Source organism: Vollenhovia emeryi, unplaced genomic scaffold (assembly GCF_000949405.1).
Source record: "Vollenhovia emeryi isolate VEMERY1.0 unplaced genomic scaffold, V.emery_V1.0 DF939141.1, whole genome shotgun sequence".
NCBI classification, from domain to species: Eukaryota; Metazoa; Arthropoda; class Insecta; order Hymenoptera; family Formicidae; genus Vollenhovia; species Vollenhovia emeryi.
In genome coordinates, this window is record NW_011967225.1 from 2,109,744 (window position 1) to 2,135,350 (window position 25,607).

The following is a 25,607-nucleotide window of genomic DNA, read 5'->3' on the forward strand; positions in this document are numbered from 1 at the left end:
GCGGCCATTGAACTACTACTAAAGGCCTTTGCACGTAAAAAAGCGTTAACCGTAACCGTAATTATAGTCCGTAATCGTAGTTTTCAACACGTACAGACAGATGGAGCAACCCAAGTAAAATTCCTAAGGTTACGGACTAAAATTACGTAGGGTCCGTAGGTTATGGACTAAAATTACGGTTACGGTTAATGCTTTTTTACGTGCAAAGGCCTTAACAGACAGAGAGAGAGAGAGAGAGCTATTGGTTAGAGACCCTCTAATAAGAATCTGGACATGCGGTATCCAACGTCTGATTGGTTCGCCATGTTTGTGATTTTCCCGCTGAATTTTGAATTGACGACAATTTTAATCCACTTTCATAGTTTTACAAACGACAGGTTTGATTGATTTGGATTATTTTGATGTGTATCCCTTTGTCGCACAATGGTGCTGCACCCACTTTTTGCAATAAACAGCAAACTCACACTATTATCAGAGAGAAACCTGAGAGCGGCCACGTTTTACTTGACTATTACGTAATAGTTCCAAAAATGAAAATGGGCGTAAAGGGCCTGTGTCCACGATCTAAGAACTGTGTCCAGTACGGGAATTCTGTAACTTGCTATCGAGGTTTTTCGATAACGTTAACTATAGGAACAACCAAAGAAAATCTGCGTATTTTTCAAAGATCGTCCCTGCCATTGGCTATCGCTACTTAACGATACCGAAAATCATCGATTGCAAATTACAGAATTCCCGTACAGGTTCTAGTTCCGAGAAATGTGTAATCAATCAACCTGTACCTTTTATGGAAAAGCTGCAAGTTGATTGGCTACGCGTTTCTTGGAACTAGAACCTGGACGCAGTTCTTGCGAAAACGGTATCAAGTAAAACGCCTCTCTGGTATAATATATCTCTATAATCATTTATCTTTATACTTATATAATACTAATATATCTCTATAATTATATAAGAAATTATAATATCGTATAATTTCTCTCTGGTATAATATAATATAGAGGCCTGTGTGCCAACCACTGTGCACTGAAACAAAATTCAGTAAGCTATGTATTTACAAAGTTACATTTTGACAAGAACAGGCTTAGGATCGTCCTGGAACTCAAGCTTGGGCTACGAGTGCCAGGCCTTATCTCTCGTTATATTTAACATTCATTAATTATTCCCGTTCCTAACCTAACGTTTTTGCTCTCTCTCTCGCGAACGGGGCGCGCATGCGCCGCGCCCTGCGCACGCGAGTCGCGCGCAGCCTCGTCGACGCCAGCGCGACCCGCGGCGAGCCGCGGGACTCGCGCGAGAGTTCTCCCCGTGTTTACCCGTTTTGACGTATGTATCACACGATTCCGCGTAGGACTATGTTATTGCGCGCCGTTCCTCGAGTGTCACCCGCGAGACGTGGCCGCGCCGACTGCGGACGGCCGTTCGGCGATCTCTCGTAGCTTTTCGCGTCCAAGAGGTGGGTCGCGCGCTACGCGAGCCGATCGACGCGGATCTGCTCGCGGCGAGCTCCCGGACGGAGCGGTGTCTCGCCGTCGGCGACGAGCGACTCGATCGGCTTCTCCGTGTCCGTCGCGCCGATGTCCCCCCGTTTCCTTGGACGCCGCGCGCGTCCGGTTCTCCCCGAACCTCGCGATCGCATCGCGACGAAGCGTCGCTACCTCGAGATCGCGCGCGACGCGAAGCGTCGTGAGGCGCGTGTCGCTACGATTTTTTTCCTTTTTCCGTTGCGTATGAACACGTCGCGTTTAGGATACCCGTCGTGGAAATGTTCGGGGCGGAGAGAGACATTTCGTTTCCTCTAGGAAACACAGTAGAGTTGTAGGGAATAATTTCGATCGGATCTGTTCCGAAAATTTCCACGACTATTTTGACGCGCGACTTAGCTCCTCTCGCACTCTTCTTTCTCGCTTGTACGCTCCTGATTTTCCTTCCTACACCCCCCCCAGTTGTGTTTGTCAGTTTTAAAGAACTGCCCTTCTCACTCGCTGCTGATTATTCTAGGTATTTGTAGAAAAAATGGCAGATGTCAGGCTACTCATCCAAGAGGAGGGTCGCGCGGCCAGGAACTTGGTAGCTTTTAACGTGCCCGTTGGTACGAACAACGTGGAGAAGATTACGAAGAAGCCGCCAAGCGTGCCGAGGCAGGCGCAGTCGGGTGCGACGAAGCGATCCATGAAACCAACCACGAGAGTGAGGTCCGCTTCTACGGGTCGCGATAAAAAGTCCGGTGAGACAGCTTTTCCTAACTTAAACGCCTTGCGTTGTTCACACTGTCTAATCAGCTTCTAATCGAGCTCTTGTGGTGTCTATCTAGAATTGCAGGCGCGATACTGGGCGTTTCTATTTGGAAATTTGCAAAGGGCGGTCGACGGTATCTACCAGACGTGCGAGGAGGATGAGAACATCTCGGAGTGCAAGGAAGTTATTTTAGTGCTCGAGAACTATACCCGGGACTTTCACAATTTAATAGAATGGTTCAAAGTCAAGTGGGCCTACGAAAATTCGTCGCCGCCGCTACGACGGACTCCGCTGGCTTGGGAAGTTAGGAAGACGTCGCCCTGCCGGACATGGAATTCAACGGTAATTCCAAAGTCCACCAGTCCCTTGCAGAGGGCGAGCCCGACGGAGTCGGTCTGCAAAAGTCCGGTCGACCAAATCATATGCGAGAGTAAACCGATCGTAATGGACAATAAGGTCAATCATGCTAAAGAAGAGTTTGTCCACAAGTTGCTGAAGGATAATAAAAACAACGTTTGCAAGAATTGTTCTACCGACATTAAAGAGAAACGTAAGAATGGAGTGGACAGGATGGGAAATCAGGCGACGAGTAAGGAGAAGTCCGTGTCGGCGAAAGCAACGAACAAAGTCCCTGTGAAACAGGCAGTGCAGTCGAAAACGAATAGCTTTGTGGATCGCAGGACGTTGAACGACGGTGTGGCGTACGACGCAAAGAATAAAATGGACGTTAGAAATATTTCCAAACAGACCAAGGACTGCTTGCACAGCGGCGTCGTAAAAGTCGATTCTAATTTATCCTCGGAAAAACGGGAGCAAGCGTGCAGGAGCGATAAAAGTGTTCAGCTGGGTTCGTGTACTAATTGTGAGCTCACGCAGAAGGAACTTAATGGCGCAAACGTTAGAGATGGCAAGACAGAGGGGAGAGGTGTGGATAGCAAATTGTCGTGTAATAAAAGTAACGGAATGGGAAAGAATGAGATTAATGCCAAAGTTAAAAAAGATAGTAATAGAAAGTGCGAGAGCACCGTTAATGCCGAAAAGTTGAGTACAAAGGCAGCTATCGTTCAGAGTACTTCGGAAAAGGTAACTCAAGTTAATTGCCAAATAAATAAGCATCCCCACGAAATTAGCGATAAGTCAAGTACTAAAGATATTTCGAGTGCAACATCGAATAACGTAGACAAAAGCCCCGTGGCAATTAGCGCAAACAGGCCCGCCTATGCGACCGTGTCGCAAACGAAAAGATCCAAGGTGCAGTTGTCAGGCCCGTCCGAAACTCCAAAATTCATCCGCAGCAAAACTTGTTTGAGCGATAAAAATTTTCCTGCTTCAAGTAAGAGGAGGCCTGGAACGTCTGTTATTGTGAGAGAACCGTTTCAAACTCCTGAAAACAAGGTATTTCTTCGACGTGATGTACACATTTTGTTAGACTATTATATACGTAAAATTGTGGCTGCACAGAGCAAAGAGATACTTTCGTGGATTTTGTACAGAGAACTCGTGCAAATGTAGAGGAAAGTCCCCTATTATAGCATAGGCTCCTAAAATTAGGGGTTTCTGCTAAATTAATTAAGGCATCATCTGTTTCGCTATGAATTTATTGCCTTTGGAGTGAAATCTGTTTAGTGGAAAATTTATTGTTATATCGTGCAGTCGTTGCGAAAAAATATTTGCGATTAAATTTGGACGTTGAAAACCTATCTCAGATTAGAATATTCCATCTCATAATAGAGGACATTCTTTCCTCTATATATTTTTTGTTTCTTTATCACTACTCTTATTTATGTGAAACTTTTTGCGATTTGTTTATGAACTTAATAATATATATACAGTAGTTCTTCTATCGATTATACAGCTTACATTTTTACTACGAATGTGTAGACTTTCTACGTTGAATGATAATTTAATTGAATATTGTGTGGGTATATTTTTTCAGTTATCAGAACAAAATGCGAAGAGAGATCAAAATAGAGACATGAATGGATCGGTAGAAGTTTTAACCAAACAAACAGCATCTCCAAAGTTGAAAGACGAAAGCGATGGCTGGCAAACAGTAAGGAACCGCTGTAGAAGAGGGAGCACTCATAATTTGAACATGTCTACGCGTTTTCATAAACCAAGCACCGCTCTATCCTTGCCAGCTTTGTCAATAGAGAGCCCGTCGGAGAAGCTAAAGAAGACTAGTTATACTCCCGATGGGAATAAGCAAAAGAAAAAGTGTGTCGTAGGGAAAACTGGTAAAAATATGAATAACGAGGTTGAGAAAGTTAAAGGAGAGTTCATAACGTCTACGATTAAAAGTAATTTCGAGGACACACTTAAAAAGAACACGCTGAATTTGTGCGACACCAATTCGACATCAGTGATCGCAGCTATCTTTAAGAATGACGCAGAATTACTTGAGAAACGTATACAACAGTTTATGACCGCTCAGGCGGAAAGAGAGAGAATTATCCTGGAGGAAGAGAGAAAGACGGAAGAAGCAGATTCTCAAAGATCTCAGCAGCTGTCGGATGAGGAGGCGTCCTTGAAGCGGCAGATTTTGGAATTGGAGTCCACTGAAATTGACGTTGACACTGAAACAGATGAAACGGATGGCGAAATGGTTCTCGAGATGGAAGACGAACCCGCAGTATCGCTCAGTGTCACTGATGACATTAGTTTAGAAGACAGGTACATAAAAGCAGTGCGTATTGTTTAGTGTCTTGATAGAGTTGCCAGGTTTTGTTAACAAAATGAATGTTATAGGTACGAAAATATGCTAGAAGGAATGTCTTGGGCGGAGCGAGTCGACACGCTTGCACAATTGCGTGCATTAGTGGCTCGTCACCCTGGACGTGCTCTAGAACTGCATCAGAAACTTTCATCTCCGTCGCGAAAAAGATCGCTGCCTGAAACGTTAAGGAGATATCAAGCGAAGCAAGCCTGTGCTCAGCACAAACGTCAAAAACTGCTCATGGAGAAGTCGCAACGATTGCGGGAGCTATTGAACAAAGTGGAAGACGTCAAAAGTGCCAAGAGTCAGTTGATAGAAGACAAGAGAATCAGGATGGAAATGAAACTTAAAAGGGCGGAAGAAAATAGGACACAACATTTGTTGGAAATAGTGAGGAAAGCACACGACGAGGATTCCAAGTTGAAGGAAATAGCTTTTATCAATGAACTCGAGGCACAAAATAAGAGGCATGATTTCATGGCGTTATGTCAAGAACAAGAAGAAAGATTACAAGTGTGTATCCATATCTGCTCGAAAAGTATTTTTATTACAAAAATTTTTTAATAAATTCTAATTAAAAATTCAGAATTAAAAAATTGGCTTTGTGTACAATATGTTACTATCGTGCTTCTAACAATTATGGTTTATTATAGGGTATTCAAGAAGAACGTCAACGTCGACAAGAGGAAAAAGCTGCCAAAGAAGCTGCGGCTGAAGAACGTCGAAGGGCTTTGGAAGCGGAGCGGCAGTTGCGAATACAAAAGATGAAGCAGGCACGGCGCGAACGTGAGGAAAGGGTTGGCAAAATGCAGCTCGAGAGAGAAAAAGAACGACAAGTACGTGAATTATTATTGTGCCGGCAAGGTATCTTCATTTTATAGACGGAGTTTTTAAGTTATCAAGTTTAATTTTGTAGGAACTGGCGAGGGAAAAGGCACGAGACCGCGAGGAACGCTTGTCGGCACTTCATGCGGCGCAGCTGGCTAATCAGGAAGAGCTGCAGAAGAAAATAGCGCAAAAGCAGCAAGAATCCGCTAGGCGGCACGTGGAGAACATCGAGCACATTCGGCAACGTGCGGTCGAGTCTTCGATTTTAAGATCGGAGGAAGTGCCACCCACTCTCAAATCGTATCCCGCTCAAAAGCAATGTTCTCTATGTGGCACGATTGTAAGTTTGCCGCACAGTTACGCGACGTGACTTTTAAACGAGATTCGTTACATTCGCGTATTTTACAGATATCGAACGAGGTGCATCTTCTAAGTCACTTGAAAGGGAAGATACATCTTGAGGCAGTACGAAGCGCGCATGATAACCGCGAGCCGTCGCGAGACGAGCTTCAGCGTTTCAATATTGCGCAGATACGGGACGTTCCCGTCACCGTGATCAATAATAATAACGCGAACAACAGCAAGGCTGTGAAAGAGAAGCAGAAGGCGCTGAAACGCCGATGCAGAAAAATTAAGCAACGCATGAGCTCACGCGGCCAAGAATGGGAAGACAGGCAAAAAAGTGAGACCAATCAGAATTTATCCGTCGAATCGACCAATAAAGCCAAATTCCGCCGTAATTTGAAGGAGCTAGATAGATTATATAATAATCATTCCAAATCAGCATGGTCGAACATAGCACTGGCCACGTTGGAGCGCTGCGTAGGGGAAATTGTTCGAGCCTTCTCCAAATCGGTAGGTTCTATAGCGAGACTGACATTTTCTCCTGTGCATTACATCGCATAATTACATTCCGTTTATCCTGTTGCAGTGTCCGCTTGATCAAGATGCTTTTAAATGTTTGAATGGATTTGACACTTTAACAAACTTATTGGACTTGGGTTTAAATACACAAAACGCATCTTACGTTTTACCGAATAAGTAAGTACCGAATAAAGTCAACGGCACGCGATACTATTTTTTTTTTCTACTGGATTACTCACGAGAACCAATAAGGATGCAGAGTTTTAAATCAGGTGACTTAAGCTACATACTGATTGGGTCTCGTAAGCAATCCAGTAGGACAAATAGTATAATGTGTCGTTGGTTTTAGTAGAGGAAAGTTCTCTATTATGAGATAGGATTCTAATATGAGATAGTAGGTTTTCAACGTCAAAATTCAATCACAAATATTTTCTCGCAACGATCACACGATCTAACAATCAATTTCTCACTAAACAGATTTCACTCCAAGGGCAATAAATTCACAGTGAAACAGATGACGCCTTAATTAATTTAGCAGAAACTCCGCTTTCCCATAATAGGGGACTTTCCTCTAATAAATCTTTTAATTGGTGTTATGAGATTTTTCACTCGTATCTGAAATTTTAGGGCAATCACATCTCTGTGCCGAGTTTACAAGGCGGCGATCAGTGAAAACATCGACAGCATAGAAGCTATTTTATTAAGCAACAAAATTCTCGTTATTTTGGATCTACTTTTACAACGTTTAGAGGTAAGTTCCGTGTTCATTTCCATAAGATTCAGCGACCTACACTGGCTAGATACTGAAATTACTGGCGATATATAATTTACTACTTTATTCCGTGTTCATCTTCAGTAATGATTATTAGAGTATTGACCATAATCGCTCTTGTAGTGTACCATAAAGTATACCCATAAATAACAACATATAAATTTACGTAAAAAATTGTTTTGAGCTAATCGTAGTGTTTAATTTTTTTATTCCAATAGTTTACAATGAAAACGTAGACTTATATATTTTTTTAAATATTTTACGGTGCGATATCTTTGCATTCAAGTATAAATATTATCCCGTCGCATCGTTGCTGGAATTATTGAAAATTAATATATTGTTCAATTAAATTCTTTGTTGTGCTCCATTTAAATTCTAGAGGAATATTTTTAAGTACTATTTAAATTTAAATTAGTAACGCATTCGAATTCATCAATACTATCTGTGATTAACTTGACCAACGATTAACCGCGAAATTGCTCAAAGCAAACTAATACAACTCGTATAATTCATTATCCCTATTCTAATCTTTCCGTTCACGTATCGAAAAATTGATGATAAGTCGATCGGTTTTTTCATATTAAAAAGATATTGCAGGGCGTTGCTTGACGAGTTGCCGCCAATTAAGTTAATCGGTATTTTATCGAGGTCGTCCTCAATCTCTACAGATTTAGTCACTCCCCTTGCATTTCTGTAGGAGATTCTCAATTTTAGAATATTCGAATTGTCCACCTTTTGCAAAATGCTGCATTTTGAACGTAACTTCGTATATAAAATTTAAATCTGCATCCTATCCGGCACGTGCTGCCCTCTGTTCAAACATGATCGCAGCGGCAACAGTTCTGGTTGTCTACTCGAAACATCGACGAACTTGGGATTGCGGTTGTAACTCGGGACTTTTTGCAAATTAAATTTCGGAGGTGATTAGACAACGAAATTTCATTCCATATTTAGTTTCCAGGGGACCTGAGAGGCAAGAACGCGCGGTAATCGAAATATGATATCACTTGAAAATGGTTGATAAAAATACTGACAGATTTCTAGTCGTATACATTTTTATCGCGATGTTACGAAGGACGTAAAAATTTTCTTTTAGGTTAGGTATAATTTCGTTCCTAGTTTCCATTCTTCAAAATCCCAGCTCTTTATATTTTCTCAAGAGAGAGAAGGAATTTAACCTCAGAACATTTGTGTGTGTGTGTGTGTGTGTGTGTATACACACGTTATTTACGCGTATTTTACAAACATATATTTTAACGTAAACGGATAAACAGAGCTGAACATTTTTCCAGAGATCGGTTCAAAAAGAAACTATGCAGATAATTTATATACATACAAATTTTATTTTATGTATACGTAATGCGACGTCTTTTTTAAATCCTACATTACTTGTGTAGGGTAAAAGATGCTCCAGTCTTAAAAATTTATTTAATTAAGAATAAAATTCTTTCACCGATTTCGAGCGCTACACAAATTGTTTCACAATTAAAGAAAATCTGCTTGTCTTTACCTAGAAGATGTATGAAATATTACTGATCTTTATCTAACTGTAAATCTTCAACGAGAACAATGACAATTACGATATAATGTTGGAGCGTACGAAACACCTCGCGCGAATACTTGCGTTAAAAAAACCACGCGAGCCATGTGGAACCGAATAAATCAATTCTGTGGAAAAAAGGGACAGATAGCACCGCTTGCCTGTGTTTTCCGTCGATTGTCCAAAAACTTGATAAAGAAGTCTTTGTTCCTTAACGACGCGAGCCAAAGTACACGGTGATATCCGCGCCGAATGATCGTAAACAAGCATAAACGAGCGTCCTCTTCTAAAGCGAGCTAATGTGGTAGATAGGCATGTAGATTACAGCCTGTTTTGTCTCTTTCTCTATCTTCTTTTTTTACTGTATCTTCTTTTTTTTCTTACCACGTTTCGAGGTCGGTAAAGGGACGACCGTAAGGACGGCGTGTCCCTGTCATCCTGTCCATTCTGTCCGACTTGTCAAAATAAGGATTAAGAACCTCGGGGATCCACGATTTCACGTCGCGCGGTTGCCTCTCGGACCCGTTTGAGTGTCGCGGTAGGCACGTATCGCTTTCCCGATAAATAATGGGAATACTTACTAATTTCGAGAGAAGTGCTCGGAGTCTGGAGAAGAAAGCTGTACAAAATGGTCAATCTTGTCTATGGGTGGACGACTATTGGGACTTTCGTTAACAGTGTTGCCCGTCCTCTTTCTAGAAGTGTGATTTGTTTGAAAAGAATTTCGTCGAGTTATATATTTATATAAATAAATCAATTATATACACGTGTGCGTACACGGCTATGTGTAGAGGACAGTCCTCTATTATGATAGGCTTCTAATATGAGATAGCAGGTTCTCAACGTCAGACTTTAATCACGAATCTTTATTTACGACGATTACACGATCCAACAATGAATTCTCCACTAGACAGATTTCACTCCAGGGGCAATAAATTAACGATGAAATCAATAGACGATGCCTATTAATTTATCTCGTATTAGGACTTTGTCTCGTAATATGAGACTTTGCTCTATGTATGTATAATTCCACGGAGCTTCTTTTAAGAAACCAATCTCTAGAAGGACATGCAGCTCTTTGTTCGCCGCTTTACGTTAAAATGCGCAAGGGTTGAGCAGTACGCTAGATTCGCGTTCATTAATTATGGATATACACGATATTACGACGTCTATATGTGGTTTATGGTTGCAGTAGTGTTGCGTTCATCAACGTCATTGTTAAATGTCAACAGAAAGTCTCCCGTACGTAACCAAATTCGCGAACTAAACGACGGTTGCATCGTTGATTGACAACGAAAATCGTCTTCTTTACGTTATCGTTGTTTTTTGCTTTTTTAAAGATTCGCAGTCCGAAATTTAGACCCGGCTATTAAGAGAAAATGTAGATTTAAGTTGTGTAAATTGCGATTTTTTTTAAATATTGGTATTTATCCTTTTTCATCGGACTCGCGGTTCAATTAATTAAAAATATTTGATCACGGCGCTTTGGTGCGCGCGGTTAGCAAAACAATACGGCTCGGTTTAATTCGATTTACACGCGTCTGGCGTTGTCATTTTGTATACGTGTCAATGAAATATCGAGTGCTTTACGCAGTTAATTACAAAACGGCAAATATAATTACCGCGACCGATCGTTCTTTTTTTCCTTCCCTTTCGCGCAAACGCCCGGCGTTTCGCATCCGCGATGTCTTTGTGCGGCGGCGAGAGAACGCGATTAAATCTATCAAAGAAATATAAAAAGTGTATACACACGCATGCTCATTTTCATGCTTTTATGCAGTACGTGTAATAGAACGGTTCCTCTCTCTCTCTCTCTCTCTCTTTTTTCTCTCCTCTCTTTTCCCCGTTATTTACGCGGCCACCGGCGCATCTCTCATCGGCGCGAAGATTCACGCTTTCAACGGGCCGCGCGGTTACGGCAGACTCTCCCAGTACCCCTTTTTCCCCGAGCCGATCGTTTCGCGGCCTCGCCACCGACGGGAATCCGTCGGCGTGATTTCGCCATCGATTCTTCACGCTCCATAGATACGGCACTGGCGCCACCTCCTTCCTGTCCCCTCTTCCAAGGATCCCCCTCCGCAAATGCATTAGCGGCGAGAGAGCTTTTAGTGACGTCACCCACATACAGATACGCACGCACGCACTCACGCACGCGTTGCCACGCATCACGCGCGCTCGCTCACGCGTGTACACGTGCGTGCGCGCACGCGGGGACGGAGCCCCGGGTTGTACGGTGAAAGGAAAGCCCGTACGCGGGGGAATGTGCGTGGGGTACTTCTGTTTCCACTTCCATCAAGCCCTGGTTTCGAGGACCCGTCCTAATCTTTTGTCTCGTCCTCTTCTTTCTCTTTTTCCTTTTCTTCCTCCTCCTCCTCCTCCTTCTCCGCCACCTTCTATCGGTGCTTTTTTCAACAGCCTCTTCGCGCGTTCTAGAATGCAAAATGCGCGCTGCAATTTTCCCGTCGATGATCGACGAGATTTTACGATTTTACGGGATCATCCGATGATGGATGATACTTAGTTGGATACCCAAATCCTTCGTCGGGCGAACGGGGAAATTTATTCGCGAAATTAGCGAGAAACTCGTAGAATGTATCCTCCAGAATTCGTACACGTTTAGCAAAGTGCAGTATACCTCGTTTTACTGTTATCGCAGGGTGCGATGTATGAAATTTAATTTCGTCCTTTTCTGATACACGTAAACTGGAGTTAGACTAAGCGAGCCAGATGTCGATCGGGCACTAATTCTGTACCATTCGTCATCTTCAAATATTTCTTCTTCGTCAAGCGTTTGTGTAAGGAATGACATTTTAATTAAAGACAGCAAAATTTCAAGTACAAATCTGAAGAAGATGGTTTCAAGAAAAATGTTTTATTGAAACGTGAGAAGACAATGTACGGAAGACTTCTTTGTTTATTTCGTTTATCTCTGTTACGATTTATCGATAATAAAAGAGTCCAAGACGTAATTAGATCCTGGAATTGAATATGTATGGCTCGTTAATTATAATTCCGTTACGTATACGAGCGTAGATTATTTTTCATAGAGTACAGTAAGAACCCAAGAAGGACAAAGCATTTTGAGAACTAATCCGCGTAACTAGTATCCTCTAATTGTAGATCATTTACGTTATTTCGTTTAATTAGAAGCCAAAGGTACAAGATAAAATATGTAAATATAACGAAATAGAAGGAAATCTTCAAAGAGAAAGAGACGAAATTAATTGACTTGAAATTAATCATAAGGAATACTTTGTACGATTAATTATCGTTCGATATTCTATTGTTCCTTTGATATCTTTCCGGATGAAAATATGAATTTTTATTCCAACAGGAGTGAGTAAGCTCTGTAATTGGCGTTCTTATCCTACTTAATGATAGGACATACTTTTTGACTGTTCAACGCTTTGACAATGCATTTTTATCCTCGAGAGTAATTAAGAAGGACGAAAGCTCGCTCTGGTGGTCGTTGCTCTTTATCGTGCGTTTTCATTCGAACGTGTACTTTTATCAACAGCTTCGACGATAACATTTGTATTACAATAGTCGCGAGGCACGCGCGCGTTTTTATAATTCCCCCCCCCCCTGCAATAACTAGGAAATTCCGTTCGGCTTAAGCAAATACTCGGGGAACGGATTCACCTGTTTTATATACGGGCATTCCGCCTTTATTGCTCGTCCGTTCGTACAGGCGATCGTGCAGCTCCTCCGTTTATCGTTAGACCGTTCTGTATTATTGGCCAGGCTCGTCGCGATACGGGATTCCCGAGAAAATGGAAGCGAGGGAGTCACCTCGTTACCAAATGGACCGGAAAAAAAGACGTTGTCGTGATGCGCGCGACGGTGATAAAAACTCGGCAAATTAAAAATTCGCCGATAAGCGGGGATTACGAACGCGGGGCCCCTCCCTCGTTATCTTTATAACTGCTTGTATCGCCGTGTTTCCCGATGTAGGTATACGCGCTTTCGTACGGCCGAGGTGCAATCGAAGACGGGATCGCTGCGGCGGCTCGACGTGGATCAGCGTATTCGAAATAGAAAAAAGAAAAGAGAGAGAGAGAGAGAGAGAGCGCACGAATCTCACGTGGGAATACGCGCCTTCTCGTTTCGGGACGTGTCGTTTCGTGCCGTCGATCGCTTCGGCCGACCTGACGAATCGCAGCGCGTCTCGCGAATGAGGAACGGCGGTCTTCTAATCGATCCCAAATGTTTGAGAAAATCGCGATAAGGGATCGCTGCAATTCATCCCGCCGGGGTCGGGACAAACTTTCCGGTCTGCACCATTAGGCAAAGAGACGAATCACTTTAAGGGGTTCGCCAATTCCCCGCGAACGTTTTCCAATCTAGCCCGTCGGCCAAACAATCTGCAGTTTCACGTAAATCGCTAGAAACCGTCCGCGATCGGTTATAGCCCCCCTCCCCCCCCCCCTCCCCTGCCGCTCTAGAATTCATGTATGTATTTATGCGTGACTGCATCCCGGCTGACGGGCACGGGAAAACGATTTCTCGCTCACTACAAACTGTATTCGTTGACCGTAAGATAAAAGGAGGGTCTGAACCACGCGCGTCTACCGAGTCAAATAAATTCAAGCCCGAGCGACGTACACCGATAATGTCAAGGAGACGTTACGATTTGTGATAGACGACAGTCATGTTGTTAAGCGCGAAATATAAATTGCGCTGCCTGAGCCTCAAGTTTACCAGGATTCACATTTTCATAAATCTTCATTCCCGTCGATGAGTTTCAGGCTGTAGTTCACACAGTTTCTCTATCGAAGTCTGCGGTAGTGCCACAGTATATAGTACGCCCACTCCCTGTTGGCCCTTTGATCTTTTCGGTTTCGAGCACGTGGTATTCCGCCATGTTTTTGGCACAAAATTCTGTCACGCTCTCACGCTGATGTCGCACTACCACGTATACAGGGTTGGGAAGTAACTCGTTACTTGTAACGAAGTTACAGTTACTTGTTTTTGGTAACTCTAACTTAACTTCGTTACTTTCTCTCCATCTGTAACTTAACTCGGTCACATTTTTTCGACAACTAGTAACTAATTTAATAATTAATTACATACATTAATAGTTACTTTATACATTTTTTAAATGCCCCCACAGATCGCATTAGGCCTTGCGTTTGCGCACAAACGCCTTTATCGACACTTTACAATTCAAATGCAGATTTGATATTTTTGTTTTCATTGCAAGTTACTTTTTGAGTAACGCGTTACTTTTCAGAATTGGTAACTTGTAACTGTAACTAGTTACATTTTTAGCGAAAAAAACTGTAACTGTAACTAGATACTTTTATAAAGTAACTTTCCCAACCCTGCACAAATACAAGATCCGTCTCGTTGGCTCCACCAAAAAATGGCGGATACGCAGAAAGAATCGACGCCCAACGAAACAAATGACAGAGTGGGCGTATTAGTTAAAATTCAATTTGTATAGATGAGAAAAATGATGGTAAAAATGCAGGTCCAGGCATTAACGAATAAGACTGTACGTACAGTGATGGACAGATTGGTTGCAACGCCCTTTTTAATGACTTTAGGAACGCGCATTTAGATTCCGAGTTACGTTCCGAAACAATTTTTCGGAGGGAAATTTTACTCGACAAATATATCGGAAGCGCTCAAAATAGTTTCGGGTTGGCCACCGAGTAAAATATTCCTCGGAGAAGATTTTCAAACGTAACCCTGAATCAAAATGAGTTCCCAAACTCATTAAAAAAAAGTGTTGCAACAATTCTGTCCAAACGCTAAGCGTGTATCCTATCGTTTTCGTTATCTTTCAACGTGTTTAGTTTTCTTTTCTATCGCGGCCGGTTCGTAACATTATCTCTTCCATCCTAGGCCCGCCCGGCGCAACAATAGTTCTTAGAAGATTACGCGCGCCAATAAACAGGAAACCATCATTTCAACATCTCGTTGAGAAGAAATTTCAATTTATATTCAAATATTTATTACATTGGCATTTATATATTATTAAATGTATATCTAATCAAACTTTCTGCTCTTGGAGAACAATTGTGCAAGAATCGCGAGAAGAGAAAGTATAATAATGAATCTGTAAAGGACGAATGTCAAAGTACTGATCGATCACAGAGTCATAGAATGCACGCTTTTATCGGCGCCTCATAGAATTCTCTAAAATCTTCCTCTCGTCGGCTCGCTCTTTCCGTGACGCTTAGTTTGGAAAGAACTGGATTAACATAAAAGCATCTCCCGTTTATGGTCGCACATACCCCGATATATGCGTTCCTCGAAATTTCAACGTCTCGCTGGCGTCTTGTTTTCGTTCGCCTCGTATCAGAGAGTCGTGGCAGCCCTTTTTTCTTTCTGGATACGGATGGGATTGAATTTGTCAAGGCAGTGGTCAAACCACTTTTTAATGTTTCGTAGGAGATTATTTCGCTACCTCTCATGAGCGGCCGGTTCGTAACATTATCTTTTCCATCCGAGGCCCGCCCGGCGCAACAATAGTTCTTAAAAGATTATGCGCGTCAATATTTTCTGCCTGCGGCGGATCTTTCCGAAATTAATAACGAACGTATGATGCACACGTCTGCAGACATTTCTTCTATACGCGTTGTCAAAAGGGAGCGTGAAGAAGAGATGCTCCGATTTATTATTCTTCAAGGTATAAATGTAACAATGTGTACCCCCCCCCCCCCCGTGATGTCTTCGAAGCGAGATTGTTCAACTCGGCTGAGGGGTTTCGTAAAAAAGAGCGATTCTACCGATCGACTTGTCGCAAACGCAGACGTTTGAGAGATCGAGCGTCGTAAATTCCCGCCAAAAATAAAAGGGAGAACACGCGTTTTCGCCCGATTGCGATCCGAGCGTGATTTTCGACGCGGCTCGCGGTGCGTCGCGATATTCACGGCGCACCAGAAGTGAAATAAAAGTGGACAAACGTGTAGCACACGGCTTTTCTACAGAATTCCTCGAACGGCTTATCGAGACCGGGGCTAAACCGTTTAGGACCCATATTCCTGTCTCCAGAATTCTTATCGAGACCCTTTGACTCGTTACCACTAATTTGGCGTTCTAAATGCGCGTGTACGTGTGCGTGCTGCCCAACACGCCTCGGGTCTAACGGGTCCGTAACAATGACTCAACCTATCAGGAATTCGTTGCGTCTGGCCGATCGGCTGGGATTGGACCGATTGGACGCTAAGTACATAACTAGCCGACCGGTGTAATGGCCTCCTAGTAAAAGCCTCGGTAAAAAATATGCTCAACTTCCTTAGATTCCCTCGGGCACCGGGCGTGAGGGATTTACTGACCTCTCGACCGTTCGACGAGGTCGCACGTTCTTGCAGAAAAACCTGATAATGACTTTCAGCGGCTCTCGTCCGTTTCCTCCACGTTTAATGTACGGAACGTGTGTTCGCATCCGAACGTGTTTCCGTGGGCGAGACTCCTCCCTTTTCTTTAACATTTCGACAAACCTTTCGTCACTTTTTGTCACCTTAACCGCTACGCGTAATTGTACACTGTAATTGTTACAGGTCTAATGGATTCCAGCTCTCACGTTTCTCGCTGTTTCTCAGATACCCTTCCCCCTTTTCGCTCACCGCGATTCTCTCGCGGTGTTGGACAAGAATTCTGTACATACGCAGCTCTCTTTGGTTGCAAATTCTTTTTTTTCGAATTTTAGATACAAATCGGATTCTGAAACGCGCTTGTTCGTTTGTTTACGGTGTTATTTCGATTTTAAGAGTCGACATTACACTTCGCGGAATATACGACGGAAACAATATCGTAGAGAATGTCGGAGATACTTTCCGATTACTTCTATAATTCCGTCTCTTTGTGCATTTAAGATTAGCTCCAGAGCCCGGAATATTTTCAACGGGACTCGAGGATCGATAGGAGTTTCGACGTTCGTTTCGATCAATGCCGAGCGCATAAGCCGCCCTGTCTAAAAATAGGGGATTAATGGGCAGGAAATGGAACTCGCTCCGAAAAATGCGACATTACTTTTTGAAAACTTGGGCGAAACTCCGCTTCGCGGAGGTGTTACATTCGTTCGTTTCTCCTTCGCAGACCCTGACTAGTCTCGACGACCACGCTCAGACTCAGGATGTATCTGCCAATTCAACCGGAAATGGTACAGTAGCCGCCAGCGCGACGCAATTGCTGTGCAGCCTGATCCCCGAAGAGCCCTTTGAGAAAACGGTCTTGCAGACTCGCGTTCAAGATATTGCCGGGTAAGTCCTTCAAACGCTCAATTTATGAGTATAGTCTTAGGCTATGTGATCTCGAAACTTCGATATTGGCGTCGCGTAAGAACCCAATCCTTTTAAATGATAATAACGTTTTTATTAACGTACATATTCGTGAGTCGAGTGGTCGAACCCCTCGCGAGGGGGGTCGCGTTACTTTGTATTGCAGAATGGCCCCCCGAATAACGTTTTTACAATATTTGCGATCTACTTTTCATCCCAATTTCGCAGAAATATCTCCGCAGTCTCGCGATTTCTTCCCGAGGAAAGGGAAACTCGTTTTCGTAATGTTTACCAATTTTTATAATCTGCCTCTCCAGAAAATCTTTGAAGTTAACCGATTCAAAAATATTCGTCAATTGGAAAAAGTTTGCACAGGTCGATGTTATCAACAATATTTATTAAACGTTTATTAGTTATCAATAATTTCTAAAGTATCGTCATCGAAATTGAAATATAAATATTCTGTCCTTTGGCAAAAGGACTGGCTTTAATTAAAATCTTTTTCGTCAGAATAAAGTTTTCATCGCGTTAAATTAAAGCCTGCTTTTTAATTAAAAAATACGGCGTATTCGCGAGACATTATTTAAAGTAATAACACATCGATGGGGCATTCGATGTTAGCACAGACAAATACTAAATACTATAGCGGCGAGCGTGGCGCAGAGAACTGTGCGCAGAGCTCAGGGCCAGTTTCGCAAACGTCGGTCAACTGCTAACCGAAGGTTAATTGATTCTCTGTGTCTTCTTAGATAACAAAATTGAAAAGATAGGAAGTTGACTGAACTCTGGTTAACAATTAACCCACACTGAAAAAAATTTCTGGTTGAATATGGACGAATCAGATAATTCCTTTAGGATTTACCAGAATTCCTTTAGGATTTACCAGAATTTCTGTAGGATTACAGGAATTCTGGTAAATCCTAAAGGAATTATCTGATTCGTCCATATTCAACCAGAAATTTTTTTCAGTGCACGTTTGTGAAATTGGCCCTTGGTAAACAAATGAACGAAAAGATAGTTCAATCCACGGGCACCGCTGGTTTTTTCGGAAACTCTCCGAGGGAAGTGGCAACCACCGAGAGTATTCTGCCGCGCGTACCCCTTTAGGGCTATAGCCCTTCAGGTTTGGAGGTTTCCTTCGGCAAGGTTAGCCGCCTACCGAAGATGAAGTGAAACGAAACGCTCAAAGTACCAGAACGAACTGGATAAAACAGGCTTTAAGCGACACGAGGAGGAGGAGAAGAAGAAGACATACTAAATGTTCATTTGACTATTGCGCGCGATTTACTAGCATTAACTGTGAAATCCCGTGATGTCCTCACAATTCACAAGGACAGGCTTAATGCGTGAACTTAATTTTAATAAACAATTCGTAGCTGTACTTTTCCGAGCGTCAGAAAGACGCCATCGGCACTCGTGTCGACGATAAGTACAGCGGTGTCGCCGGGGTACTCGGGCTATTACAAAATAGCCACAAGATGGCGGGCCATTAAAATTAATCTCGGCCGGGCGACCGAAGTATTATTTCACTGATTAGGATAATCGAGGCATAATTAGCAGCGTTCCACTTCTTTCTGGACGATATGAACGCTCTACGTAATGGCGGGCAATCATCTACAATGAAATCGTAACTTCTGTAACGTGTCTTTACGCGTCCTCCCGTATCTTTTTTTATAGAATTCCCCGATAAAAGGGCTACTGCCGCCGAGGTGGTATTTTTAACAAAAAATCAGCGTATATTATTAAAATGACGCGTTATAAAAACACGAAGAATTCATTAAACAAAAAAAAAAGAAGAGGAAGAACAACGCGAAGAGGTTCAAGCGACGCCACTCGAATTTCGCGTCACTCGAAAATACGAGAAACGCCCCGGGTTTCGTTTCGTCGCGCGAAATCGCCCGCTTTCGCCCACAATGTTTCTCACTCCCCGTTCGCGATCGACGATGGGATCCTCGTCCTTTTCGCCGAAGCTATTAGCGCCCGACGGGTCTTCGCGCGTTTGATATGCACTCGCTCGCGCGAGTGCGCCGGCTCTCGTCCGAGATCCGCATCCTTTTGATCTGGTCGAGTCGCCCGTTGCGCAAACACAGAGGCGCGCGCCGTCCGCGCGGTCGGTACGCCGTGCCTCTTTGAGCGGGGAACGAAAGAATACACGGCGCGCGCTTTCCGTGGACCACCCTGTCTGAAGATATAACCGTGTCGCGCCGATGCCGAACTTAATACGCCGGTCGCGCCAAGTGACGAGACGCAAACTGTGTTTTCGTTGCGTCGCGCGCGATCCGATCTTCGCCGGGGTGACGTTTCGCACCTGGGTCAACTTCCTCCGCGTGGACCCCCCAAAACGCCAGTTAACCCCTTTGCCGGTTCTCTCCCTCCCCCTTCCCTCCCCGCGAGAGAGAGACTCTTTTTGTTTTCCTCGCTCCTGTCTTCCCGGAGAGAGAAAGCCTGTCCGCGTATACACCAGTCTTCTATAAACTACTAGAGCAGTCCTACTACTGGCAGTCCAGTAGCAGAGGAGAGTCCTCTATTATGAGATAGGTTTCTAATATGAGATGTCAGGTTTTCAACGTCCATATGCAATCGCAAATCTCTTTTCGCAACGATTACACGATCTGACAATGAATTTTCCACTAAACAAATTTCACGCCATGGTCGATGAATTCACGGTGGAGTCAACAGATGATGCCCGTGAGTTTAACAGAAACCCCGCTGTCTCTTATTAGGAGCCTATCTCAGGGGGCTTTCCTCTATACAGGGTGTCCCACTTTAACTTGGACAGTAAAATATCTAAAAAGCTAAGCCCAGCGAACAAAAATGTTTCAGACAAAAGTTGTTCATATTAATTAGTACAATAAGATAGTATAATAAACATTAGGGGGTTCCGTTTAAAAAATTGAACGTGACCTTCAAGCAACTATTGAAGGTCAAACCAATGATACCATTTTATGTCCCCATACAACTTTTGCCTAAAACACTTTTATTGTCCAAGTTAAAATGGGACACCCTGTATAGAAATCTGTGGTATACACCCAGAAAAAAGTTTGTTTAATAGAAATCGATCAAGCTTGTTGGAATTTTGACCCCATTAGACTTTTATTTAACTTCAAAGAAATGATTTTTTTTCTGGAAGACTGGAAAGAGAATTTACACCTATCTCTTCGAATCCAGCAAATGCTTTGGTGGAAGTAGATAAAAATTTAGCAGATGCAAAGAAACATGATTTCATTATATCTCATTTGTTCGACCCAGCTAAATCTTTCTTCTGGGTGTGCACAGGCAGAACGGCCTGGCTATTTCGATGTCTCGAGATATCGAGCATTGCCAATCGGCAATATCTAAATGTTCGTGCGCTACGACTGTTCGTTATACAAGAACTGACAATGGTGTTATTGAAATAATATAGAGATTAGTTAAACATATTTTTCCTATTTTTTATTCAAATAATCTCTATATTATTTCAATGACACCATTGCCAGTTCTTGTCTAATCAACAGTCATCGCGCACAAATATTTAGATACGATATGCCTGGATATCTCGAGCATTCAGTATCGAAATGTCCAGGCAGGATGCCTGTCTCCGTACCCTCTCATCTCTCGTCTCTCCGTCGTCGAACGCAGGGACGTTCATTGAGATAATACACGAAGAATATATTTCCCCGGGTGTCTCGGAACATACAGGGAGATGAGCTTGTATTTTAGGCGAGCCGCCGCGCTTTTTAGTTAATTAAATTTAATTGAATTAAATTTTAATGGAAAATACGCGCGACACACTCGGCCACCGCGACGTGCGATACCAGTGCGTGGCGGGCGAGTTCGGATTACATTGATTTTCATTAACACGGAAAGGAATGCCGTTTGCAACGTAAAGATCGCGAACGTCTGAATTTACGCGGTAATTTTACCCGCTGGCGTGCGACAGCGCCGTGCGCCGAAAAGGATTTCCCGGATTCGTTATCCCCCTTCGGGGCGCTTAACAGTCGGGTGAATCTGCGAATTTCATGTTCACCGAACGCGCACTGTCTGGCCTTGTATAATGAATGACGAAGGTGCGATCGGACTTATTGTCGAGCGCCGCGCGCACCGGTAGTGGGATTATTATGATTAATTTCCTGCCGATGTGCGAGAAAGGCCTAGTCACGATTTTTACTCAGCGGCGCGAGCGTTGCTTTTCGCTCGTGTCTTTAAAGCGCGCAGATGTGTAACGGCGATCGATCATTTTGTACGTCGTAATACTTATTTGACGGTCGTTAAGTGCACTCGCCGTCACTCCTTCTCTGAAAAATAATGCGCGATCTTTTTATTTTATTTTTTTATTTTCGTTTGTGCTCGCTCCGAGACCGATTTTTCCTTCCGCGGGCCCCGGCGACGACGCGCACGGCGATCCGGCGCTACCGTTGCCCCGTCACCGCCGGACTCGCAGGAGGACGAGCAATTTTGCAGCGCGCGAAATGAATGATGAACGACGATCAGTTGCACGGGGCACGTTCGATAGCGCCCGGTTGACGGTTCATTCATGCTAGATGATGTCATCAAATAATGATACGGTGGCATTGCAAATGTCGGCGCGTTAATAAGTTACGATAATGCGGTAATGAGTTGCAAAATGCACGAATGTCACGTCCGTTTGCGCGCGTAAACGGCCGAAAAAACGGACACCGCGCGAACTTACTCTCAACAGCCGAAGCCTGGCGTTGTATTTTCTCGCGTGTAAACTTTTAACCACGTCGGCCGAACGTTGTCGTATGAGTTCATTCACAGTTGGCGATCCGCAACGCTGCTCTCGAAAAGTTAATCAGTGGATTATCGCTGAAAACCGCGAACAGTCACTAATTTCCAATTATAAGTGTACTAATGAAAATCGCAGTGGTACACTTATAACCGCAAGTCAGTGGCTTTTAGAGAGTAGCTATTAGCCGAGTCGACTTTTTGGACAGAGGAAATAAAACTCGCGAGTCCTGAACGCAGAATAAACGTAACATTAGACGGTGTATTTAAATGTGCAATATAAATTTAAATGTGATTAAATGTACATTCACATAACATACCGATATCTAGGAGACAACGTTGTGGAACTGCACGGCAGTCGGGGTGTTAATTGATAATGTAAAGGAAGACGAGGTACTTTTTGCTCAGGCTGGATAATGGATTCTCGTCGCGGCCTCTTAATAAGCCGAAAAACTGAAGGGATGCGTTTCTCTCTGTCGACGTAATATCCGGACACCGTGGAAAATATAATTATCATTAGGTTTTATCGGTGATGCACGAGTCTGATATCCCTTAAACTTTTCGACGGTGCACCAACGGCCTTATAAAGTAACAGATGCGCCGTACAAAGATAAGCAGATAAAAAAAAACCGCGTGTGTTTGCCTATCAACTTTTAGCCCGCGTATCTCTCCGCGATCTCCGAGCGAAGAGGCGCCGGTAGTGGAGATCATTTCCCTCGTTTCCCCCTTTTTCTCTTTAATGCCAACAATGCCAAAGATAAATGAGCTTTTTGTCGTTCAAGTGCATACGTAGAGAATCGCGTCCCGCTGTTTCACGCGCCGTACACGCGCGCGCGAACGTAACGCGCACGTAAACGCAAATAACGCGCGTCGCGGACGCACTTTTCATTATTCGTATTTTTACGAAGACGGTACTTTCGATTTTTCGAAAGGCACGTCTGACAAAGAGATGAATTTTCATGCCGGAGCGTTGTCAGTTTATTTATTTAGTGCTGTTATACGTTGCGGTTGATATATTTTTTAAATATACATATATATTAAAAAAAATATATATTTAAACATTTACACGCGGGGAACATATTAGAAACTTATAGACGAGAGGTCAGTCGTATAGTCGCAAAGTTAATCAATGGCGACTCGGCCTTTCTGTCCAAAGACTCTCTAAACTCGCTTTCCGACGATCGGGACCTGAACGGCGACTCGCTATCGCCGGCGTAATTGTAAAAGAGGTAGCAGGTGGAGAAAAATCAAGTACGCAAACACTCTTACCGATCTATCTTAATCTTGACGAAAAAGAAGGAATTTGTTGCGCCATTGTTGTCTTTCTAGTCGGAACGGAGTCGACCGAGCGTTTAGTCCAATCCTCTCGTTTACGATGTTGATGAAATGCTGGAAATACTTAAGTAGCAAGTACGGAAAATGGTAACAGATGCTAATGAACCGTATCTTTGGTTTTTAATTTTTAAGAAATGGAAAGAATTCTTTCCATTCCCGAAGACATTTTGTTCTTGTATTATTAGAGGACTTTATGTGAGTTTGGTGAAATTTTACTACACATTTTTACTAATAAAATCTATGCTAAGTATAATTAGAGGAAAGTCCCCCTATTAAGAGATAGGTTTCTAATGTGGGATAGCAGGGTTTCTGTTACATTAATAGGCATCATTAATTGATTCCACCATGAATTTATTGCTCTTGGAACGAAATCTGTTTAGTGGAAAATTCATTGTTCGATTGTGTGATCGTTGCGAAAAAAGATTTGTGATTGAATTTGGGTGTTGAAAACCTGATATTTCACAATATAGAGGACTTTCCTCTAATATTAAATATCTCTCCCTCTCTCGTCGTTTTATTAATATTAAAAATCTAAAGTGCAACGCTTGCTAAAATCCCGCAATTCCGCGTATAGACTGCGATATTTATCATATCATAATTTTTAAATATCATTAATATTAAAAATCTAAAGTGCGACGTTTGCTGAAATCGAACTACTCGGCTTGTAAACTATGAGAACTTTTGATCTCATTGCTTTTAACGTTACATATCTTGCTGCATAGATTTGTTAATGTTAAATGTATACAGGTTGCAGTCAGATCTTCGATAATATCACGAAAATTTAGCATACGCGGCTCGCAGAGAACAGCTCGATATTTCACACGCAGCATTGACATCGAGTTTGATTGACGCTGTGTGCGAGCAGCTACTACGGCACAATCCGAAAGAATCATAGTATAATAGAAGTATGCTGATTCGAAAGCCGTTATGCCCTTCTTAAAGTGCCCATCTTCTCTGCGCGCGCCCGAGATAAATCACAGTTTGCACTGGTTAATTGAAACGGATGTAGGAGGAACTCAGTGCGATCTCGCTTTTTGTTTCTCTTCGCGGCGCGGGGATTAAATGGGCTTTCGATCAGCTTGTCGACGTCCACGAGCCTAAATTTTCCTTAGCCCGCCCGCGGCTACCCGTGTCCCCCGTCTATTGTTATAAAGAATTAAAGGACTACGTCTTAATCGCGCGTAGAAATGACGCGCTTTCTCCGTCGGAGACCGGCGCTTTTAAGCCTACTACGTGTTGAAAGACAACGCAGACGGGAGAATTATCGCGCGATGCTCTGGGAAGTGTAAGGGCGTTGGGAAAATTTCGTCCCCAAAAGAACAGCGAAACGATTTCTCCTTTATATTTGTGTTACTAAAAAGTTCCTCAGGTTCTTGAATCAGTTATTATGCATTGTTAGTCCCGCGAAACAATCATCTGAGCCTAGAAATTCTGTTGGCGTCGTGCGCTATATTTTTTATGAACGTTAAAGAGCTCGTTGAAAAAAAATGTATTACCGTATAAAAATATATACTATCTTGCGTTTACGCGGATTTTTTTTTTTAATATGTCACTCACTGATACGAGTCGCAACAGCAAAGTTGTACATCGCTACCTATACATGTTAAACTGTAACAATACAAAAATGTATACGATTATTATAGACTAATTATGCAAAATCCAGACTATTGTATTAAATATACTTTATATTTAATATTTTTGAAAATAGGTATTTATTAAAACAATTATATAGAATACTGAAAGTCTGCCTTTTAAACATGAACTCACAAAATTTTATACGTACGGTTTTGTCTCTAACACTTATTCGAATCCACGTTCGAATCATTTGAATAAATAAAATAAAAGCACAGAACAGATGCTTTATTTTGCACAATTAGCAAATAACAAAAATATAAGACACTTACCTTACGATTTCTCTGCCGTTGCCCGATGCCGCCTAGGCCCTGCTCCTCCTCTCAGATTTTCTTGTTGCACTTACACTCACAACACTCACTCGCGAAATTTCGGACACTGCCGTACGCGATGTAAAATACCGTGAAATGCAGTAAGCGACGTTCTTTACTTCCTACCCGTTCGAGTTGCGAAGAACGACAGAGCAAATTACAGCGCGAACGCCGAAGTCGCACAAATATGTCTCTCTTCCCGAAAATGGAACAGATTACACGAAATCGATAAATAGTTAAAAGCGCGGTGCGTAAACGAGATGTAATCGCGACAACGTACCACGGTTTACTTTCATATTTTAGATGAGTTAGTCTCGTAAAATATCCATGTACACGTTAATAAAGAGCCGTCGCCTCAACGCGCAATTCGTTTCTCATTACAAGTTGTAGAAACTTAATAATTAATCTAGTAGCGTTA

The 25,607-nt window shown here is 42.8% G+C and overlaps 1 protein-coding gene across 4 annotated transcripts in view; it reads left to right on the top strand.

Annotated features, from left to right (window-relative positions):
• LOC105567060 (S phase cyclin A-associated protein in the endoplasmic reticulum) overlaps nt 1–25,607 on the top strand; it is a 60,453-nt gene that overhangs the window by 11,550 nt on the left and 23,296 nt on the right. Inside the window, exons 1-11 of one of the 4 annotated variants that reach the window (XM_012021598.1) lie at nt 1,242–1,323; nt 1,999–2,224; nt 2,312–3,630; nt 4,172–4,908; nt 4,984–5,464; nt 5,605–5,787; nt 5,868–6,119; nt 6,188–6,634; nt 6,711–6,820; nt 7,271–7,394; nt 17,005–17,168. In XM_012021598.1, the coding sequence (XP_011876988.1) occupies nt 2,014–2,224; nt 2,312–3,630; nt 4,172–4,908; nt 4,984–5,464; nt 5,605–5,787; nt 5,868–6,119; nt 6,188–6,634; nt 6,711–6,820; nt 7,271–7,394; nt 17,005–17,168 (4,028 nt within the window). In that variant the 5' untranslated portion in view covers nt 1,242–1,323; nt 1,999–2,013. Of the gene's footprint in view, nt 1–1,241; nt 1,454–1,998; nt 2,225–2,311; nt 3,631–4,171; nt 4,909–4,983; nt 5,465–5,604; nt 5,788–5,867; nt 6,120–6,187; nt 6,635–6,710; nt 6,821–7,270; nt 7,395–17,004; nt 17,169–25,607 lie in introns of those variants that run through there. The other 3 variants (XM_012021599.1, XM_012021597.1, XM_012021600.1) reach the window with 3 other exon arrangements.